This window comes from Schistocerca piceifrons, chromosome 4 (assembly GCF_021461385.2).
Source record: "Schistocerca piceifrons isolate TAMUIC-IGC-003096 chromosome 4, iqSchPice1.1, whole genome shotgun sequence".
Classification (NCBI taxonomy): Eukaryota; Metazoa; Arthropoda; class Insecta; order Orthoptera; family Acrididae; genus Schistocerca; species Schistocerca piceifrons.
In genome coordinates this window covers 495703071-495727258 of record NC_060141.1, presented here as the reverse complement: position 1 = coordinate 495727258, position 24188 = coordinate 495703071, and the positions used below count along the sequence as shown (strand labels likewise).

At 41.9% G+C, this 24188-nt stretch overlaps 1 protein-coding gene across 1 annotated transcript in view; it reads right to left on the bottom strand.

Moving 5' to 3' along the window:
- LOC124795944 (calcium/calmodulin-dependent 3',5'-cyclic nucleotide phosphodiesterase 1-like) overlaps window positions 1-24188 on the bottom strand; it is a 346486-nt gene that overhangs the window by 243431 nt on the left and 78867 nt on the right. Inside the window, exon 2 of the mRNA XM_047260024.1 lies at window positions 16778-16891. Coding sequence (XP_047115980.1) covers window positions 16778-16891 — 114 coding nt within the window. The remainder of the gene's footprint in view (window positions 1-16777; window positions 16892-24188) is intronic.

The window sequence follows — 24188 nt, the reverse complement described above, 5'->3', positions numbered from 1 at the left end:
TTGCTTGCAGCGGTCCTACAGCTGATTTCTTTTTAGCCCTTGCCCTTGCAACTGCACAGCACCGGACAATCACTGTATGTATCCATATCCATTCCCCTGGATATTATAAAGTACAGTTTTAATTTATCTTGTGGGTACAGACATAAAACTGGACACCCTGTAACATGAGCTATTTACGCAATGCTCAGATGAGCTGCATAATCCCACTGTGGCTGGCTACGGCCAAGCGTAACACGCAGAGAATAAAATGAACAGTCAAGAAAGGCAGAAAGATGTGTGAGAGGGATCTGGCGGATTCCTTTCATGGCACCAACCTCGCGAAAAGAAAATGCATTGAACTATCCTTGCAGTGAAAAGGGTAGATACAAACTCATATATGAAGGCCTTGTTTCAATAGTGGTACTCTTCCAATTTTGTTCATTTCGAGATATTTGAGGCTTAAACATAACTGAGTATTGACACTAGAAAGATGCGGTAACCTCTTGCAATGAGTGGTGGTCTGCAATATTTCAGGTATCTCATCAGAGAATTGGTCGTCACTCAATTTTGTTTAGGCCCCATTATCTCGAAATGAACGAAATTGGAGATGTTCCACTACTTCTATGTTTCTGCCTTTCTTGACTGTTCATTTGCTTTGCCACTCGCTGCCTATTTGAGAATGTAGTAAAGTCTCTTGGAAGGAAGTATACCATTATTTTCTACAGGTTTTTATGATGAATAAATAACAATGTGAGCCCACGCTCCTTACTGCTACCCCGAACCAACTAATATGAGAATTCAGTCTTACAATGGATAACGGAAACAGAAATTAAATAAGTTCAAATGGCTCTGAGCGCTATGGGACTTAACTTCTGAGGTCATCAGTCCCCTAGAACTTAGAACTACTTAAACCTAACTAACCTAAGGACATCACACACATCCATGCCCGAGGCAGGATTCGATCCTGCGACCGTAGCGGTCGCGCGGTTCCAGACTGTAGCGCCTAGAATCGTCCGGCAATTAAATAAGTGAACATAGGAAGGTGCTCCCATGTGTGTCATTACCTATAGCGAGACATCCTTTTGCTGTGATGCAACATCGTGCATCACATTGATTTTCACTAGTTATTTCATGTAAGCATGAGCAGATGTTAGTTCAAAGTGCCGTCAATGCGAACAAGAGGTGACCGAGACGTGTAACCAGTGGCACTCCATACCATCACGCCGGGTGATACGCCAGTATGGCGATGACGAATACACGCTTCCAATGTGCGTTCACCGTGATGTCACCAAACACGGATGCGACCATCGTGATACTGTAAACAGAACCTGGATTCATCCCAAAAAATGACGTTTTGCCATTCGTGCACCCAGGTTCGTCGTTGAGTGCACGACCGCAGGCGCTCCTGTCTGTGATGCAGCGTCAAGGGTAACCGCAGCCATGGTCTCCGAGCTGACAGTCCATGCTGCTGCAAATGTCGTCGAACTGTTCGTGCAGATGGTTGTTGTCTTGCAAACGTCCCCATCTGTTGACTCAAGGATCGAGACGTGGCTGCACGATCCGTTACAGCCATTTAGATAGGATGCCTGTCATCTCGACTGCTAGTGATACGAGGCCGTTGGAATCCAGCACGGCGTTCCCTATTACCCTCCTCAACCCACCGATTCCATATTCTGCTAACAGTCACTGGATATCGACCAACGCGAGCAGCAGTGTCGCGATACGATAAACCGCAATCGCGATAGGCTACAATGCGACCTTTATCAAATTCGGAAACGTGATGGTACGCATTTCTCCTCCTTACACGAGGCACCACAACAACTTTTCACCAGGCAACGCCAGTCAACTGCTGTTTGTGTATGAGAAATCGGTTGGAAACTTTCCTCATGTCAGCACGTTGTAGGTGTCGCCACCGGCGCCAACATTGTTTGAATGCTCTGAAAAGATAACCATTTGCATCACAGGATCTTCTTCCTGTCGGTTAAATTTCGCGTCTGTAGCACGTCATCTTCGTGGTGTAGCAATTTTAATGGCCAGCAGTATACTTCTCAGCACGCCCTCGTTTATGAGATGGATCTGACGGATTGCTTAGTACTGCATTCATATATAGCCCTGGTTCCAGATTTAAATTTCCCGGGTTAAATTTGTTTGGAATCATCTAAGTAAATCCCAGAAATAGGGCCATTGTAAAACTTTTTTTTCGCTCGACTGGTTTAATCCGTTTGAATTAGTCTATATCTGAAACTACACAGTAGTCAAGACCAAACACGTTAACGAAAGCAACAAAACTGCGATCATTCCGTAAGGTGACCAGCCTTGCACAATCGACAGCATTACTACTAACGGGAGGTGCGCTGACGCAGTGATAGTTTAGTCAGTTGTAATTAGAAAGTAGTCGTCGCTAGCTGGACGAGAAAGGGAGTGCGAATTGTGAATGATGTATAATTTTATTATGAATTTCGATTTTCGAGAATAAACCGTTTTACAAAACAGCTATGAGAAAATTGGCATCTATCACTAGCAGTCAAACTAAACTGCCTAAAGCGCAGTTTAAAATCCAAATATGTGTATTGCAACAACATTCAGTCCGTCCGGCTTATAAAACTTTTGGGTTACTCAGATATCATGACTGAGTTAACAGAGCTGTGGTATCTAGTTGTGCAGTGCGAGAGTGAGTAAAAAACCGATGTTAACAAAGTTCAGAACTTTAAACAGTGAACAGTGAAGTTAGGACAGTGCATCACTGTCAGCCGGTATGTGGGATGTAGCCACTAAGGTTAACTCAATAGTGCGTTTGTGAGGGGGCTGCCGCATGCATCAGTAAGGGTAGGGTCCGATAGTTCAAACTGTGGTGGCAGCAGGGCTCTATTGATATTCTGCCCCTGGAACTTTGTTTACACAGTGTCTCGGGAACCTGGAACCAATTACAGGTTTGCACACAGTGTATTTAGGAACACGCGTCTTGTTCTCATATGGACCCGTCAGAGCATGCCACTGTTTGTATTTAGCCCGCAACTCACCGTGTTCTCACACTGGAACAGCTACACGGTAGTTTTATATTTTCATTCAGATCTGCAAACAAGCGCTGGACACAATTAGAATGCAGATGCTTATGCTATTTATTGGCTACTTCACATAAACTGATAAATTTGGTAAGCGTACAGAGCATAGGAATTCTTGTGTACCACGTAGTTTACTGTATAATTTTTTTTGCAGCGAGTTTCACATTATTCGGGGCATGGAAACTACGGTGGCATTTGTACACACTCGGCATCCTACTTAAAGAGCTTTCGTTCACAAAAAATCGGTCCTTGGTGAACTTTCTACCAAAGATCAGTCTAAAATCTGATGCTCCAAAACTGCTTATCGGATTTGCTTTCAAGAGTGTAAGCATAAAAGGAGCTCAGCGATGACGGTAAAGAAACTGGTCTGCAATTGTAAGGAAAGAAAGAGAGATTCAACAAAAGTACAATATTTTAGGTCGGCTTTACCGTGACTGTTATTGACACTGAATGAAACAACAAGTTTCTGGTAACAGTGAACTAGTTTCATTCAATGTCAATAACAGTCACGGTAAAGCCTAATCTAAAATGTTCTCATTTAAAGTCAATCTGCCCAATCAGACAATCAAGGCTATTTTCGTGTACAATAAACAGTGACTCGCAACAGTAAACTTGTTGTTTAATTCGAAGTAAAATGCGTTTGACAGAAAAGTAGGCAGTCTTAAGTAGAATAAAACTGAGGGAAACATTATAATTTTTTGTAGGAAAGTTGACAACGGTGCGAGTTATTAGCGTAGAATGACATGGAAGGGAACCAGTTCCAGTGATCAGGATCGTTGGACACTGAAAGGAATAATTACGAAGTACGGTGAACCTGATGTTAATGCCATTATAACAACTTTATTAGACTCTCCAGCAACCTGCAAATACAATCTGATGCAAGCTGCACATACAAGACATCTATCACAGGGCACAATTCCTAAACTCTCTTACCACTATCAAGACATCGTGCTAAGCCTATGCAAAAGGGGTAGTGGATGAAAAACAGGACGAGATCGGAGAATAAGGTTTCGTCTGCATCAGTGTCATGAAGATCTGACGGCATTCCTTCACTCTCAAGGTCACCCTCTCCACCTCCCTTTCCCCCCATGCTTCGTAAATCCAAGATGGCGATCTAGCTTATTTACTGTACTTAAAAAAATTCAAGATGGTGGAATCGGCTTTTTACTATTTTCTCATAAACGGTTACGCTGAAGCAGGCAGTGTCTGCCCACAAAGCACGTGGGCCGGGAGACAGGTATCGAATTGAGGCCTGCGCCGAACCGTACTACGTCGCTGTGCAGCCGAGCCGAGCTGAGTATGGTTAGCAGGAGACCCCGCAGAGGCCTCGCTCATCCCTGTTGCCACCAGGAGGCGTGGGTTGTGTATTCTATATAAGACTCATCTGCAGGGAAGCAGCTAGTCCATATAGCTAATTAGTATCAGAACAGCGTCATTTCTACTGTTACTACAGACTTCCAGTGGTTCGAAACGTCTGACTGCTGACATGTTGGCGTGGCACCTGATAGTGTATGTGAAGCTGTAATGGAACTAAAGCATCCTCAGTAGAACGGGAACATGGTGTTCACCGCATGTTCACGATGCATATAAATACAGAGGACTAAAACTTAATCTCCTCCAGCAGACATCGCGTTAATGTCGTGTAACTGTCTACAGCCTTGATAACGACCTTATTTTGGTGAGGAAGGGAGTCCACAGGTATCTTCAGACATGTGATATACATCTGAAGCCACTCATTCACGATTAGATCTCGAAGAGCTAACATCTTGCGGGGAACTGATTGCTATGGTTCATCCGTTCCAGATAGTCCTAGGCATATTCTATGGGATTAAGACTGGGTGATTTAGCGAGCTAGTCGATGTGCGCAAGGGTGCCAGAGAGTTTATCAAACCAGGAATGTAAGCGTGCCGCCCTGTTAACAGGGTCGTTCTCATCTTAGAAGACGGCAATGGCTACCATATACTTATCATGGAGATGTAGAAGAAAAGGCAACAATTGGTCAATGAGAATGTCATCGCAACCTGAATAAGTGGACCTACATATTTTACGAAAAACATCCCCGAAAGCATCGCAGCGGCGTGCTATACACTCTCCACACATTGGGTGTTAACGTTCGGTTAGGCCCTCGATCCACTCGAGGCTAAGCATAATTTCAAAACAAGCAAAATTGCCATGTTTCGGACCACATTACAAGCCTTAACTATTCGACTGTCCAGTTTCTGTCTTGTTTGCCAAACTGAAGATTTACGTCATGCTTTGAGCAATAGCCTTATGCGAGGTACCCGATTCCAAACGCCCATTGCACGCAGTTCGCTTGGCTCGGAAAATGCTTGAGACGGACCTACATTCACTGACAGCAGGAGATCCTGTTGGGTTTCAAACCAATTATCAGTAACAAGGTTTGAGACTCGTGTCTTGTCTGTGTCAGTTAGAATCTTTATATGACTGCTCTTTTTACATAGTGTTGCATGGCTGCGAGTGGTAAACCATTCCTTATAGAAAAGTGCGACGGTCCGCCTCATATATCAACGAGTAAAATGTCATTCACGGTGTGATCAAAGGCTCATCAAACACGATAGCTCCTTACTACCTTTCTGTTACGTCTCCAACTCCACCTATCTTAATTCGTTGATTCCATACAACCGACTGGCACATACACTCCTCTTCACCGTTATGACGTCTTTCCGGTCCGGGCTGCCTGAGATGATGACCGTGTGGCGTGAGTATGCTTATTAGTGTGAATGAATGAATGTGTGTGCGTCTGTATCTTTTCTCTTCTGAAGAAAGCTTTGGCCGAAAGGTAAAAGTGTAACAGTCTTTTCGTTTTTCCTGTCTGCAACTCATCGTGTCATCTTTACACTGAGTAGCAATTTGTCCTTTTCCTTATTTACTGAAGCTCCAACGAACTGGTGTAGGCATGCGTAATCAAATACACATATATGCGTACAGTTAGAATACGACGCTGCGGTCAGCAACACCAGTATTACACAACAAGTGTCTGGCGACGTTGTAAGATCGGTTACTGTACGATGGCAGGTTATCAAGATTTGAGTTTGAACGTAGTGCCATAGTCGGTGCACGAGCGATGGTACACAGCATCTCCGAGGTAGCGATGAAGTGGGGATTTTCCCGTACGACCATTTCACAAGTATGCCGTGAATATCAGGAATCCGGTAAAACATCAAATCTCCGACGTTACTGCGGCCGGAAAAAGATCCTGCAGGAACGGGACCAACAACGACTGAAGAGAATCGTTCAAAGTGACAGAAGTGCAATCCTTCCGCAAATTGCTGCAGATTTCAATGCTGGGCCATCAACAAGTGTCAGCGTGCGAAGTATTCAACGAAACATGATCGGTATGGGCTTTCGGAGCCGAATGTCCACTCTTGTACCCTTGATGACTGCCCGTCAACGCCGACATTGGACTGTTGATGACTGGAAACATGTTGCCTGGTCGGACGAGTCTCGTGTCAGATTTTATCGAGCGGATGGACGTGTACGGGTATGAGACTACCTCATGAATCCATGGACCCTTCATGTCAGCAGGGGACTGTTCAAACTGGTGGAGGCTCTGTAATGGTGTAGGGCGTGTGCAGTTGGAGTGAAATGGGACATCTAGTACGTCTAGATACGACTCTGATAGGTGACACGTACGTAAGGATCCCGTCTGATCACCTGTATCCATTCATGTCCATTGTGCATTCCGACGGCCTTGGGCAATTCGAGCAGGACATTGCGACACTCTCACGTCCAGAATTGCTACAGACTGGCTCCAGGAACACTCTTCTGAGTTTAAACACTTCGGCTGGCAACCAAACTCCCCAGACATGAACATCACTGAGCATTTGTGGGATGCCTTGCAACGTGCTGTTCAGAAGAGATCTCCGCCCCCTCGTACTCTTAACGAATTTATGGACAGCCCTGCAGGATTCATGGTGTCAGTTCTCTCCAGCACTACTTCAGACGTTAGTCGAGTCCATTCCACATAGTGTTGCGGCACTTCTGCTTGCTCGCGGGGGCCCTACAAGATGTAGGGGCAGGTGTTACAGTTTCTTTGGGCCTTCAGTTTATTAAACTGCTGATAAGAAAAACTAAAATGATGCTATGTAACACAATCATCAGAGCAGTTCTAACATAGGGAGCAGAAACATGGAGTTTAAAAGGAAAGCGCTAGTTAAAAGGATTTGAAAATGAAGATTATAGGGAAATCTTTGTTCCATACTGAAATAACGAATCGCGAAGCTAGGACAGAAGATCAAACTCCACTTGCTATCACAGCAGCATAAACAATAAGGATAATAAATTCTGGAAGACTTCAATGGGCAGGTCATTTGATGAGAATGAAAGAGGATCAAGTTTTTTCAAAAATATTCTTGGAGAATTCATTAGGTAAGAGACCGAACGGGAGACCAAGTAGTACATAGGTAAATGAAATTAAAACAATATGCAACACAATTGGTGTAAAGAATTGGCAGAAAGTAGCACAAAATAGAAGCATTTGGAGGCAACATGTGAGATCGGCACGAGAGCTTAGTCCTTTAGAACCCGAGAAGAAGAATAAGAAGAAGATGAAGAAGTGGCAATTTATCCTAAATAATGATTAAGTGTGAGGTCGTCCTCATGAGTGCTAAAAGGAATCAAGTAAACTTCGGTTACACGCTACATCAATCAAATGTAAAGGTCGTAAATTCAATTAAATACCCAGGAATTAGAATTACGAACAACCTAAATTGGAAAGAACAAACAGGAAATCTTCTGGGGAAGGCGATCCGAAGACTGCTTTTTATTGGCGGAACGCTTAGAAGATGCAACAGATCTATTAAGGAGACTGCCTACATTACAATTGCTCGCCGTGTTTTGGAGTATTGCTGAGCGAAATAGGATCCTTATCAGGTAGAATTAACGAAGTAAAGACGCTTAGAAGATGCAACAGATCTATTAAGGAGACTGCCTACATTACAATTGCTCGCCGTGTTTTGGAGTATTGCTGAGCGAAATAGGATCCTTATCAGTAAAGTAAATTGGGAAAGTTCAAAGAAGGGCAGCACGCCTTGTATTATCGAGAAATAGGGTAGAGAGTGTCGTGAACATAATACAGGATTTGGAGTAGTCATTATTAAAAGAAAGGCTTTTCTCGTTGCGGCGGGAGCTTCCTACGAAATTTCAATCACCATCTTTCTCCTCCCAATGTGTAAATATTTTGTTAATGCCGAACTACACGGGAAGAAACGATCACCATAATAAAGTAAGGGAAAGATACGCTTGCTCATTTTTTCCGGCGCGCTGTTTGAGAGTGGAATAATAGAGAATTATTTTCAAGGTGGTTCGATGAACCCTCTGTCAGGCGGTTAAGTGTGATATGCAGAGCAGCCATGTAGATGTCGGAAGTGGTGTTAGATATGATTTGCAGTGACTATAGATGTACACTTTTTTTTAGTCAGGAGGAATCCTTACGATTACGCACTGTGTATAAGGACACAGCTCAGAAAGAGAGACTTAACTGGGGGACGTAATTTAATAGTCCGTGCCTCATTAGAGGACGGAGAAACAAGACAGGGAGACTCTACATTCGCGGGGCTGTCTGTTCAGGCAGAGCCGTTTGTGCCTCCGCGCGTGACACGTGTTCCTGACAAGGCGTATTGCCGCACACAGATTCGCGCGCAGGTCCATTTCGCGTTGGCTGCCGCGTAATTGCCACGGCACGTCTGTTCGTGGCAGCCCTTCAGCCGCTCGGATTAATCTCGGACGTTTTTAAAGCTCGCAGTTTACGAGGCGGCACTTGTACTGCTCACTGTTGTTAAACTGCGCCGTCTGTGTGACGTTTATGCTTCCCGGAACACAAAACTGCCCCGGAGTTCACATTCCTAGCCGGAAGACGGGACGCACTGTGCCCACCGTCAGCGCGCGCGTGTGTGCATTTGTGTGTGTGTGTGTGTGTGTGTGTGTGTGTGTGTGTGTGAGGGGGTGGGAAGAGTGGGAGGAGGGGCACGGATGTATGTTCGGTACGATAAGTCCACATACAAACGTGTGTGTGTGTGTGTGTGTGTGTGTGTGTGTGTGTGAGAGAGAGAGAGAGAGAGAGAGAGAGAGTGAGAGAGAGAGAGAGAGGTGGAGGGGGGGGACAACTCTCAGTGTTTGGTTTAGTTACTTTCGTGTTATCACTCACTACGATGTAGTGAAACTAGGCAATGTCTCACGCAGATTTTTTAGTAAACATTACGATTCACCACTTTAGCACATTTTATGGTACATTAATTTTGTCATGCTACTTATTGGATCTGAGTTTTGCTATTTCTAACTTGCAAGTACACATATGCATCAATATGAAATGCTTTCTTGAATTGTGCCTGCACTCAATGTTAATTCAAGAATATTTCGTATATTTTGTCATTTCTGTAGGTGTTTCATTCTTCTGCAAATTTTCTTATGGTACATAACTAACAGTATTGCATCTTGAAATGTTTGGAAATGGTAAATTAAAAATGTGTGTTGTAAATGAACATCTTTTATTTCAGTTAAATTGTTAAATGTCGAGGCCGCTAGAATAACTTTTAAGTAAGCTCCTTGCGTTAAAACTGTTGTCTGGGGGAGCTGTAAGTGTGACCTCGTGTCGTTTGAGAGTGCTTGTGAAGTACAGCCATAATGTGAAAGGACTGTATACAATGTGGCAGATTTAAAACTAACAGCCTAGGACATTTCATTTAGTAATTGTATGACTTTAATAGGGACCCTGAAATTCTTTTGCAAAAATGGATCATCAAATCTACAGGGTGTACAGTCTCATGGAAAACCTTCTAAAATCGTAGTAAAATGTTACGATTACCAGTAGTGAACGGTGTCAATAACTAACAAAACAGTGCTTGTTTATGTGTGGAATGTGCTGTCAATGATGGAATATTATTTTTGAACGAGAGAAAAACTCTCCAACTTTACGTATATATATAGATAGTATTTGTCCTTGTAATCTCATTTCATACCTCTCCCTCCGTGTGAATACAGTTAAGTGGAACTAATTAATTACCGCTAGAATTCAAGTTTTGTCATTGGTCATCTGCCATTCTTTTGTCGTAATGGCGCATTCGCAGCCATTACGCGAAATATAATGAAGCACATGATTTTCGGGCTTCACCCACAAGGTAACAGAAAAAATACTTTAAACGTTTTTGATATCAGGAAAAGAAAATATTTTTTGCAGAAAAGGTTTCATTAGATATACACGACGAATGCAAAGATAATAAATAATAATACGAAGCTCAAGCTTGCTTATGAGGACACTGACGGGTAAAAATCTTGTTTTTATTGGGGTAAGTATTGGTCAAATCATAATTACCAGTGTAGGTCAGTATGTAACAAAGTATTTACGTAACATTGAGAATAATAGTGCAGCTACGTGGGTAATTATATCATGTCTCTCTCTGCAACAATATTTATTTATCGGATATTAACTACTGCAGTTTTAAACAAACCACGCGTATTTTTGAGCTAGCCATGTGTGTCGACAACATAAGTAAATTGTTACAACCAAACCTAATACTTTACTCGGAATTATTTGCCCACGTAGCAACAATGATGACTGTTAGAGTATATTTTAGCTGCTACTATGAGTGTGCGAAATATACGCGACATTACGGCTTATAAATATTCTCATCCACGATTGCAAATGTAAAAAAAAGGCGAGAGAGAGGCGATATAAGGGCCAACAACGACAATGACTACTGATAGACAATCAGCATGAGATACGTAGAAGAAATGTTCGATATGTAAAAACTCGATTTCACTTCACCTATAATTTAATCGTCCCTATTATTTCTTCTATAGGTGCAAACGAAGTGACGGCAGATATCTCTGAGTAAATTCTTAAATATTAATTCAATATAATAAAATAAAAGGTAGTAAGATATAGAGCTATATAACTATAGTACACTCCCTCAGCGAAAAATAAGCCAACATGCTGACCATTTGCAAGACAATCTTAAGCTACTGTTGAAGATACGGAACGCCTTGGGCAGTTTCATCGAGACTTGGTACAAAGATGACTAATTACAGGGAGGTTTTTACTATGGGGGTCTTTAGTAATCCTATACGTGAGGATGAAGTGGGATAGTAGTTATGTCATTTCATTCGTTGGTTTTGCCAACTCACAACCAATAACTTTCCACATAACCCAGTCCATTTGTTACCGTATACTACAAAAATATTATAGAGGCAAAGTAAATATTGGGTGTGTTGCTCTCTCTACCTGCTCATAAATGACGCCAAACAACACTGCATCGTCACGTTATGATTCAAAATCAAGTTGCAATACGAGTAAATTCAATCCATCGACAATTTCGAGCTAACACGGTGCCGTACATATATGACTTACTGATTGCAAAAATAGCATGCTGGGGTAAGATATCGTAGTGCACGTGGGAGTCAGGTGGGGGGAGGGGTTTGTGTAGCTGAAGGGGATAACACGGAAAAATATTCGAAAACTAATTAGTGTCGAATCCTTAGTTTGTGCATTTACTAGGCTGATTCGTGGCAGTCAGGATGAGTTTGAGTGGTTAGACACTGGACTTGCATTCGGGAGGACGACGGTTCAATCCCGCGTCCGGCCATCCTGATTTAGGTTTTCCGTGATTTCCCTAAATCGCTACAGGCAAATGCCGAGATGGTTTCTTTGAAAGGGCACTGCCGACTTCCTCCCCCGTCGTTCCCTAACCAGATTAGACCGATGACCTCGCTGTCTGGTCTCCTTCCCTAAACAACCCAACCAACCCAGGATGAGTTTGACCCCTTGATGCCTTGGCTGACTTTTTGAGGTGGGAAGCTGGCTGGTGAAAGTCCTGAAGATAACTACCACGTAGAAGTGAGTGGAGGGTTTGGGATGGGAAAGAGGGGTTATGTGTACACTGTAAATGTGTAATGCATGGAGCAATTTCAACCAAACGTGGGAGTCAAGTCACTATTTACCTGCAGAAACGCAGGGGATAAGATACCATGTGATGACAGTGAAAAATAGTTGAAATTGAGTGAAAGCATTGATGGATTCACAGCTTTCGAGGTCGCTGGGCTAATTCGTGACAGTTCCGATTACTTTATATTGTAACTGGATGAGTTGACGAACAGAAGTCTGTAAAATGTTTTGAATTTTTTTAGAAACGTGTATAAATATGTAAAGTTTCCCACAAGGAACTAAATACAAAAAAATATTCCCAAGCCAGCATTTCTGATTGTCTGGAATGGCCTATTCGTTTATTTAAACCAACCTAGTAACTGATTATTTATTATAATGAAAATAGCAATGTAATGTAGGTTTAAAGTGAGACAGCCGACTGACAGAAGTCTGATGCTTACTGCAGTTATACGCATGTTTTCACTAAGTCTCTGAGTTTGAGTGATTTCACTTACACACTTTTTCAATATTTTCGGCTAGAAATAACCCATGGCGTGTGTTGCCAACTTTTCTAGAGAGGTGAATGAAAAGCATATTTCAAAAAGGTCAAACTCTGTGTCTTTATTTTCTTATACTCGAATTATTCGGACTTCAGGCATTAAATGTGGTTGATTTTACAAGAGTAATAAGTGATGCTACATCAGCAATTTATGTTTAAAAAAGGGAACAATAAGTTCTTTATTTATATTTGTTGAAGCTTTGACTCTCTTCTCACTGGGTTTCACCCATGACCAGTAGTTCCCTTTCAGTCAATGCTGAGGTGATGCGAACAGAAAGCATATACGATGTATTTTTAACTGTTTCGTAAGTTAATCACTTGAATTTTAAGCATATACATTCAATGTGAATGTATGCTTTCCCGGCGTATACAGCTGGCGAAGAGTTCTCGGGCTTCCAGCCGGGTGGCGGTGTCTTCAAACTGTGACGTATCGACGAGTGACATACTCATCATCTTCTGGCGAAGTCAGAAGCCAGAAGATGATGAGTATGTCACTCGTCGAAACGTCGCAGTTTGAAGACACCGCCATCCGGCTGGAAGCCCGAGAACTCTTCGCCAACATATACATTCAATTTTCGAAAGCATTTTTGCCGCTAGAAATATTTGTCACCCTTCATTAATTTTCGTAATTAATGTAGTTTCAGAACATGTTTCATCCTTGCAGATACTTCATATCACACTGAATTTATCTTCAGGATCAATTTTTTCAGTCATATAATTTCTTCCATTGCCACTGAGAGTTTCGACAGATCCACACACGAAGTTCACTAGTAAGAAAACGTCTATTCATGAACATAGGGAAAAAGCTGATTAAAAGCTGCTTATTAGCACTCAGTAAAAAGCAATAACAGTTGCGACAGGCAGCAACAGAATGCAGCCAAATGACGATTTAACAATGCCAAAATGTTGTTCGTCGCGATGTATCTGTTCCGTAAACAATCTGTCAAATGACGGTCGTTAATCGAAACACAAATGACATTATACACAATGTGATCAAAAGTATCCGGACGCCTGTCTGAAAATGACTAACAAGTTCGTGGCGCCCTCCATCGATAATGCTGGAATTCCATATGGTGTTGACCCACCCTTAGCCTTGATGACAGCTTCCACTCTCGCAAGCATACGTACAATCAGGTGCTGGAAGGTTTCTTGGGGAATGGCAGCCCATTCTTCACGGAGTGCTGCACTGAGAGGAGGTATCGATGTCGGTTGGTGAGGCTTGGCACGAAGTCGGCATTCCAAAAAATCTCAAAGGTGTTCTGTAGGATTCAAGTCAGGACTCCGTACAGGTCGGTCCATAACAGGGATGTTATTGTCGTGTAACCACTCCGTCACAGGCCGTGAATTATGAACAGGTGCTCGATCGTACTGAAAGATGCAATTGCCATCCTCGAATTGCTCTTCAACAATGGGAAGCAAGAAACATCAATGTAGGCCTGTGCTGTGATAGTGCCACGCAAAACAACAAAGGGTCAAGCCCCTCCATGAAAAACGTTACCACAACATAACACCACCGCCTCCGAATTTTACTGTTGGCACTACACACACTGGCAGATGACGTTCAACGGGCATTCGCCATACCCGCTCCCTGACATCAGATCGCCACATTGTGTACCGTGTTTCGTCACTCCACACAGTGCTTTTCTACTGTTCAATCGTCCAATGTTTACGCTCCTTACACCAAGCGAGGCGTCGTTTGGTATTTACCGGCGTGATGTGTGGCTTATGAGCACCTCCCGCCTCTCTTCATAGTACTTGCAGTGGATCCTGATGGTGTTTGGAATACCTAAGTGATGGTCTGGATAACGACCCTCTTCAACTGTCGGCGGACTCTGTCAGTCAACAGAGGAGGTCGGCCTGTACCCTTTTGTGCTGTACGTGTCCCTTCACCTGTCCTCTTCACTATAACATCGGAAACAGTGGACCTAGGGATGTTTAGGAGTGTCGAAACGTCGCTTAAAGACGTATGACATAAGTGGCATCCAGTCACCTGACCACGTTCCAAGTCCGTGAATACCGCGGAGCGCCCCATTCTGCTTTCTCACGATGTCTAATGACTACTGAGGTCGCTGATATGGAGTACCTCGCAGTAGATGGTAGCAAAATGTAGCTAATATGAAAATCGTATGTTTTTGGGGTTGTCCGGACACTTTTGATCACATTGTGTAGTCTAGAAAAACAGTTATTGGTGATTTTGGAGACGTCATTATTGGAGAGTGGGGGGGGGGGGGGGGTTATGTGTTGAGGTGGAAGAACTATTTGCAAAGAGTCAAATGGGACAAGATCTTACTGATTCAGAGACAAAAAAGCGTATTTCAAGGAAGTCGGCTAAGAACCAGGACACAGATAGGAGTTACGAAGACAAGTGAATCGTGAGACAAGTATGCTGCCTGTCAACTGATCTATTTAATACATTCTTAGCGGAGATTGCAAAAAGACTATGTTGGTGACAAAAATGACTATTAAGTGTGGCGTCTGTATATATTGACTATTAAGTGTGGCGTCTGTATATATTGACTTTCTAAATATGCGTAATTCATGTATACCTTTGTTTTACACGTACTGTGTGATAAAAAAAATACATCTATAGTAGTATAAGTACTCATTTCCATGATTCAAAGAACGCTTGAACTTCTGCTTGGTGAAGACAAAAGACAGAAATAACTGGATATTCTTCACAACAAAATTAAAACACAGTTTGAAGCAAAACAGAAAAAAAATAAAGAAAATGTAGTATATGTAGATGACATACAAAGGCACTTATTCAGATAAAACTGTTAAATGTTTTAAAAAGTATCGTGTAAAAAAATCCCTTCCCGGACAGCTAACAGGTGCTTAAGGTGCTACGTAAGAGTAAACAAGATCGTAAACTTAAAAGCTCTGGAATATACCGAATACAGATTTCGAAACACAATATGTAGGTCAAACTGGAAGAAGGTTTTACGCTAGATATAGAAAGTACACCCGAAGACATGGAATCACAACGTCGACCAGTCCCGACTATAACTTACGAACACACCACTAATGAATTTGTTAGAAGAAACAGAAATTTTTAGTATGAAAAAATAAAAAATCTTGATTTCATTTTTTACGAACAGCGGTATTTTAATCAATTTCTTTCATGACAATCGAAGTTTCGCTATGTCAGTGATCGACTCATTGAGCTTAAAACAGGAGTTATCTTTGAAATCAAATGTTATCTGTTTTCGATTTTAGTTCACCGTATGTTTTTGCAAAAAACCAAATACGACTAGTCTTCTTCTTGCTGCGTTTTGTACCCAATCCGTAAGACTGTAAGGTCCTGTGTCTTTTATTGTAGGTAATTTGGTGTGAATAATAAGAGTAATTAAGCTTAACTATGTTTTCATTTATTAATAATATCGTTTATTAATAATATCTGCTAATAGTAAATAAAGTTTATATCTATGTCTCAGCCAGATAAATAAGTTGAAAGTGGTTGGTTTGGTGACGCAACGTTTGTGTGATTTCACTTTCATAATTTGAGCCTAGTATCTAATGTTCTTTCCGAAGTCCGATTATCACTATTACTATCACGCAAACCATTTATTGCACTGAAACTTAACATTATCAAGGACCTCTGTCACCAAACCTTACTACTCGCTAACAACGGCTTCTCTGCCTGATGAAACTAACATACGATTTCACATGTATTAATTAATCTGCAGACACTTCGACGAAGCAGGAGAACTTTTAATTGTATCAATTAATTTAGAAGCCTACGATTCTCTACGTGATTATTTTTATCGCTTGATATCGTCAATGTGATGCGGGCTTATTTCGCATACATTTTACTTTGAATTCTAATCGTTTATAAAATCCACCCAGGTGCGGATATAAGGTAGCATTACAAATGATATCCACATTAAATAGTTGCTTTTCGCACGGTGGATCATACTACTTTTTCTCAGCTGCCATCTATCGTAATAAAGGCGAAGTACGCCCCTTTTCTTTTAGGATTTGCGCTAGATGCCCGTATTTGCTTCATCTCAACCTGTTCAGACTAAGCTGCATCTAACTGTATGAAGACACAGAGAAATCCATTCAAACGTAACTAACCAGTGTATATTTACGATAACAGTTAACAAAAGCCTCACTGCAGTATGTTGGTTTACTGTATCAGGATGCACCTATAAAAAGCGTTAAGTCGAATAAGGGGGGAAAAACTGCATCAGTTTTAGACACAACTATACAGACACACAGACAGAGACACATATGTGTGCTTAATATACCTAAGTAGTAGTCGCAGGTGCCGTGAAGCAACGTAATTAGAGTACTTACTTGGTTTCATCGATGAATACCGCTTCGAGGACGCGTGCCGCATAATGGAGGTTCTTCTGCAAGATTTCCGCGGAAATCTCCCCCCTCTGCAACTGCCGCAACAGGCAGCGTAGCCTGCCAACACACAAAACAGAAGCGAACATTGTCAGAACTGTCGTAGACGCGCTGCAGTGGGTTATTGCGTACAGTATTAAGCAAATAAACATATAAAGAAACATTCAAGGCGATTAATCTCTGTCATCCGTGAATCATAACTAGTTGCTTCCTTGTGAAATGAACATGCAATTAGGAGCACATATCTGTGACTTCAGGATTTTTAACGCATTATCTTCGTTAAATAGAGTTACTATTGAAACAACCGTAGAATCATACGATTAGTTTGTAGCTTGGAAATGGGCTGGAGTCCACCTTCAGTTCCATTTGCACGCAACTTCATTGAGAAAGACAATGATAATTTTGTGCGACATATTAATGATTTATTTGCTTATGTGTCTTTAAGTGATTTAAAGAACTGTACTGAGTGCAAATTATGCAAAAAAGGGTGTACCACCAGAGACCAAAGCATGGAGATGAAAGTAGCCGCCGTTAATACGTTGTCCACTGGAAATGAGTGCAGTACGAAAACCGGCTGACGCAACAAGGGACGAACGGTTTCGAGGTCTACTTACGGTAGTAAATGTTATACAGCTGTGGAAATCAGTATAAAGACACTTACTGTCCAGTTGTGTTATTGCATTGTTAATACTTTGTCCAACCTCCGTTCTTCGTTTTACCTCAGAAATCCTCTTCAGCACTGATTTTGTTAGTGTTTGTAGTTTTTGCAGTGAAACTGTCGCCCAGTCTTCTCGTATCGCTCTTTTCAGATCACATACGGCCTCAAATTGGCTTCCATTGCGATAAACACACCTTGCAAGTATTCCACGAAGGTTTTCGAAGGGGTTCATAATCGGGCTACGTGCAGGCCAGGGCAAGACATCGGGATCTTTATCTTCAAACCACTTTTTGGTTCTAGTAGAATCATACACAGGTGCGGATTATGTTGTTGAAACATTAAACTTTCGTCCCGTAGATCTTCATAAATTCTTATCAATTCCGTTTCTAGCACACAGAATTCATCTTAGCGTTCAGTCAAGCAATGCGTGATTTACCTTCAGCGCAGAAGGCTGCCCATATCATAACGCTTCCACCACCAAAATTTCTCGTCATTCTTACATGCTCCTCTGTCCTCAGATCATGCCAGTAATATTGAAATCCATCCTGACCGTCTAAATTAAACATCTTCTCATCACTGAAGACCACTTTATCGCATTCTGAAATCCTTGACTTACGTTTTTCATCAAACTCCAATGTAGCCTGTTTATGTTTGGGTGTTAATGTGGGTTTCTGTTGTTATTTCATGAATCCAAGACGTATGTCATGTGACAAAATTTGTCATACACGTCTGGCAGTTACTGGCATCTATGAATCACTAACAAGTTGGGAATAATAACGGTTTGTGGCCCTTGCTTTGCTTTCTCTGCTTCAGATAATTTTCTACTTTGCCCATATTTCCCGTTCTGTCCACATCGTGCACCGAGTCCAACGGAATTATCAATCACTGTACTTGAACAATTCACCTTCTTGGCAGTTTGACAATTAGAGAGTCCCATTTTCTTGTAGGTATCGATTTTCTGCTTCTCATCAAAAGATAACTGTTTTCCGAGTGGCATTGTCACAATGGTGGTTTACGTACACAACATTCACTGTTACTAATGGTTTTGTTTCATGTCTGCAGTAAAGGCACGTATACACACACTAACACTGCATGGAGCCGACTGTCTTTGTACCGCGTTTCAGCCTTTACCAGCTGAAAAGCTAATGTCCTGTTATATGCTGTACCACTGATATCGACACCATTTGACTACGTTTGTCGGTATACTGGATAACATACTATTGCATATACATTGTGCACAATTACTGCCACCGAAAACGTTGATTTTCTTCCAAATATCCACACCTTTATACTGATTTCCACTACTGTATGTTGGGTTAAATTGAAAGAGAAGAACGTAAATACAATAAAACATAAAAGTTTGTATAGGTGATGGCATTTTCTAGCTGCTCGCATTGGAATACTTGTTACCATCACGGGGCTACGTCCGAAAACACATTATACAGGCTGTCCCATTTATCTCGACCACCCTAAACTGTTTGTGCATATGCAAATTACAAAATGTTTCAAGCAAATGTTCTTTAGCCGTAAGGGGGACATCAACCAGCATGATTGCCCTTCGTTCTAGCTTTGTTATTTACAAAGATATGAACAGCGGTATGACTTTTTTAAATGGCACCCTGTATTTTTTATTCGGCAATTCATTTCCTCTCCTAAAGACCTATCCAAAAATGTATCACAGTGTACCATTCACAGAAACACAACTTTATTAATTACATAACACAACTTTGACTTTGAACCCGGGATTACAAACTCGTCCAATTGCTGGAGTTGACAGAAAACGAATGAAAACCAAGCAAAAACATAACACAAAATTGACTTTGACTGTCCTGTACCATGGCATTCACTCTTCTGTACCATTTCCCAGGAGCAGAACATTGGGAGGTGCTCGAAGTGGTGACCATGGACACCGATACACTGGTGCACTCATTGAATGAAAGTATTATTTACTGCTTACAGTGTTGGCTGCTGAAGAGAATTACAAGGAAGCACGATACGTTCCTGAATGTCCTCTGGAGTTGTTGGAATGTCGCGATAGACAACGTCTTTAATGCAAACCCAAGGATTTAAATCCTTCTCGACCAATCCATCTGGCAGGATACCTGCGGTTCAGAACACGACGTGCACTCAAGGCATTATGTGCTGGACATCCATCGTGTTGATACCACATAAGCATTCTGGTTCTTAGCGGCACTTCATCCAGAAGAGGAGGAAGAATTCGTCTGAGGAAGTTGGCATACGCTGTGCCGTTCAGACTCCCATTGATGAAATAAGGGCCAATAATTGTAGTAACAAGCATCCCACACCAGACGTTAACTCTCCATTGACGCTGATGTTCCACCTGCCTAAGCCATCGTAGGTTGTCGCTGGACCAATAATGTATGTTCCTTGTATTTACCTGTCCTTTGTTTGAGAAGGAACATACATCGGTTAATAGAAGTTCGGGTTTGCGAGGGTTTGTTGCTGTGCCCATTGACAGAACTGTACACGATTCTTGAAATCATTACCATGCAATTCTTGATGTAGGTGTACATGGTAACGATGGAACCGGTGACGTGTAAGAATAAGATGTACACTGGTTTTAGGAATGCCAATCTCGTGTTCAAGCTGTCGTGTGCTCACATGTGGATTCATAGCAACGGAAGCGAGAACAGTAACTTCGTCAGCTTCATCTGTGCGAGTGCTACGACGATTGCGTTGTCGTGGGTTGAAACTTGCCGTTTCCTGAAGCGTCGCAACAAGATGAGGAAACATCTGTCGGGAAGGTGGGTTCTTGTCAGGATATCGCTATCTGTACAGCTCCGCTACCTGCGTAGCATTTCGCCTACCTTCAACAACAACAATAAAAGAAACGTTATGTCGATGTAGTTTTTAGGAAGGACAGCCTTTATTATATGCCTACTCTACACAACAGTATTTAAAAGGACTAAACTACTGTACTAAATGTACCCGTACATAAGAAAACAGTATTGCAATTACTGTTCTGCTAACTTACACTCCCCATAGGTGAGTAGCATTTCTACCTTCGTTGGTATACATTCTACTCACGCAACTCTTCAACTGACGATGGCTGACGGAATGACGGGTGTGCATTCTACTTGTGTTTACATTTGTCCCCTGTCAACGTCAGCACGTGGATGTGTTCTATTACCACGAGTACCTGCACTAAGCGCTGGGAGCGTCAACGTCAATGTTGTGTTATGTAATTAATAACGTTGTGTTTCAGTGAATCGTACACTGTCCTACATTTTGAATAGGAGAGGAAATGAATTACCGAATAAAACATACAGGGTGCCATTTAAAAAAGTCATACCGCAGTTCATATCTTTGTAAAAAACAAAGCTACAACGAAGGCAATCATGCTGACTGATGTTCCCCCGGCGGCTAAAGAACATTTGCTCGAAACATTTTATAATTTGCATCTGGACCAACAGTTATTTAGGGTGGTCAAGATAAATGGGACACACTGTATAACTTGATCACTCCAGTCATTACTAAAATTGAGGGTTAGCACTTTCTTCTCCTCACTCCTCCAATTTGTAACTAGGTGGTGCTTGGATTTAGAGTTCTGAATGTTCTAGAATGTTAGTGCATTTATACTACCGAAAATTGTTTAGTAGATGCGTACTATATCTGCGAGGATGTCCTTTTGTCCTTTTGGTACGAGACTGGAACCATTAGTTTAGACGCCACACAGTGTACACGTTTTTAATAATTTTATAACTTTACTACTGGGAGAAGGTAAACGAAAGAAATGTTGGAGTGCTCTGACGACTTTCTTTTAACGCTTCGTGTCTGTTTTTCCCTGACGGTAGTTTCCGTTCACTGATAGCCGAATAGCTGCAGTTCGTACGTCAAGGAAATAAGAACTCTAGTCGAAATTTGAAATGGCTTTAAACGGCCTTGGAAAGTTGTTCTGTACATAAATGCTTGAGTCTGGCGTTGTGTGCGGGACCTTTTGTTTTCCAGTGGTTTCAGCAAGGAACATAATTTTGTACTGCCTTAGTAGTGGTGATAAAAATGTCTGGGGAAAGATGCATGCTTGACATTTAGTCTTTCTGCTTTGCTGCCATGCAGAAATGTATTAGGGGAAGTGTGTTGCCTTCAGAATCTACTACTCTTTCAAATAAATCCAAGTTCATTTCAAATGGTATTTCAGCTCCTTGCTGGACTACCGTAACACATACTTTCCAGATTAAAGTAACTCATGTTCTCTAACCATTTTTCTGACGCAGAAGGCGCATCTTGTGTGCATTTTATAGCTACCAATAAGCAGCCAGGTGTCGCACAGTTCCGATCCACGAGTAATCGTGGGGTTACGAAGTATGCAGACACATTATCAAGCTACCAGAAAAAGGAGGAAGGTGTCTTCCCAGTTCGACGTTTACATGCTTCGAACTTCCACTCCACCACATAACTTACTACTTGGACAACACGTCTCCGCATCTGCGGTTCCTAACTTGTGCCAGTACAGTGGCGTCGACCTTCTGGTAGCTGGTTCCAATCCTCTGGGGCGAGAGAGTTCCATGACTGGAATTTGCTCCCGAAGGCGAGAGGTTAGTGGCCTACAGTTACTTATTACCAAAGTGTGCGGCATTACTCTGGGTTAAACGACGAACTCCATTTCAGTGTCTCAAAGAGTAAGGGCGCCAAGGGCCTTGTCGCAGTGGTAACGACGATTTCCGTCAGATCACCGAAGTTAAGCGCTGTCGCGCTGATCTAATACTTGGATGGATGACCATCAGGTCCGTCGAGCGCTGTTGCCAAGCGGGGTGCACTCAGCCGTGGTGAGGCAAACTGGGGAGCTAATTGATTGACAAGTAGCGCCTCCGGTCTCGTAAACTGACATGTGGCTGGGAGAGCAGTGTGCTGATCACATGCCGCTCCATATCCTTATCCAGTGATGCGGGTGGACTGAGGACAACACGATGGCCGGTCGGTAACGTAGGGCCTTAATGCCTTGTTCAAGCGGAGTTTAGTTTTTTAAAGAGTAAGGGCACTTGATATTGTTGATGGTTACCCGTCTTTTGGCTGGGCGTCTTAAGTTCCACCTCCTCTCACTTGGGTGATCATTCAGAACTACAGTAACACATCACTTTATTGGACAATTTCTGATAACATTCCTGCTGAACGAGTTATTTTGAGACTTGTGGCCCATATGTACGAGAATGTGTCAATTGCGGGAGTACAAGTTTAACTCGGCTACAAATCTCGTGACAGGTAAGTCGCGATGGGACAGGGGCAACTAATTACGAATGTGTTTCAAATGTTAAAACATTTACCATTTCATAATTATTGTTTATATAGATTAAAAAGTTAGCTGCTTGGTGTACAGGGCTACAGCCAGTATAGGCGTCTTCTTCATTTTGAGAAAAACCCTTCTTTACTAAATGTGTTCATACTGAAGGTCCTATGATCCGAAAATGAGAACCCGCTCAGCCAAGCAATTATGGGGAAAGTTTCTGTTTAGTTCGGAATCAGAATGATGGAGCGATTAGCAATATTTTCGTATCGAGAGGTATTTCCAGAGATTGAAACGACCTAATGCTTTTAAAAAAAACTTAAGATCGACCGTTATTCGAACAGCTATCCTTCGATGACAAAACTTTCTTTCCTCAGAAGAGTTTTGTGTCGAAATGAAGTATTCTGGTAAAGTAAGACTGCTTGCCAGAAGAATCTTACGAACCCAGTTCGCTTCCGTGATAGGGAAAATTGATACTGTGCGTACCAGTTCGGTGCAAAGTTTTAAGTTGGCAGGGATGCACAGCGGTCGTGTGGATGGTCGTTCTGCATGATTATATCATGGGACAGTCACTTTATTTAGTGATGTACCTTTCCATTTTTTTAGATAATATAAATGTTATTGCTAAGCCTAGCAAAGAAGCGTCAACAGGTAAAATACTAAACGATACCATTGTTAAAGTTATTAACTCCTTTCGAGCACCTGACTGGATTGCTTATGTAGCTTTTACTGCAGAAAATGCTTCATAGTCGAGCAACGTAGTTTTCCCACAAAATATAATAAAAGGGGGATTTTCTAACTTCTTAGGTGTGTGTATTGATGAAAAGTTAAACTGAAAATACGATACAATATATACTGTTCAGCTAATTTTACCATAAGAATAACTGCCAACGTTGAAGATACTGAGAACATTAAGTTAACAAATATGGGATAGTTTCATTCACTGATGTACTGCACGATAATGTTGCTGGGGTACCTCCTCAGTGAGCCACAAAGTATCAGTTGTACAAAAACTAATTACAATTGTGTGCAGAGTTCACACATTTTCAAGCTTCCTCTGGGATAATAGATAAGATTTTTCCCGAAACAAGTTAAAAATAGATCCAACCCTTGATTTCGATCAAAGGTTTCGGGAGGTTTGCCTTGATTTTCAAGCCAATTTCGGATCCGGAAATCCGATCCTAAGTATTCCCAGATGGAAACCCAATCCGCCCCCCACCTCATCGTAGTGAGATATTTCGAAGTTCTACAAAATCCCGCTAAAGTCTCGTAAGCAGGGAATTAAAGATATAGGCCTACGTACAAAAAATATTTTTGTACACAAAACTGATGAAATTTACTGTCTATAGTCAATTGCTGTTTCAGACGAATGGAGATATTCACAAATAAAATACTAGATGCAAAATTAATGTGCACTGCCGCACAGTGAATCTAATTTTGCCACAAAAAGGGGTGAA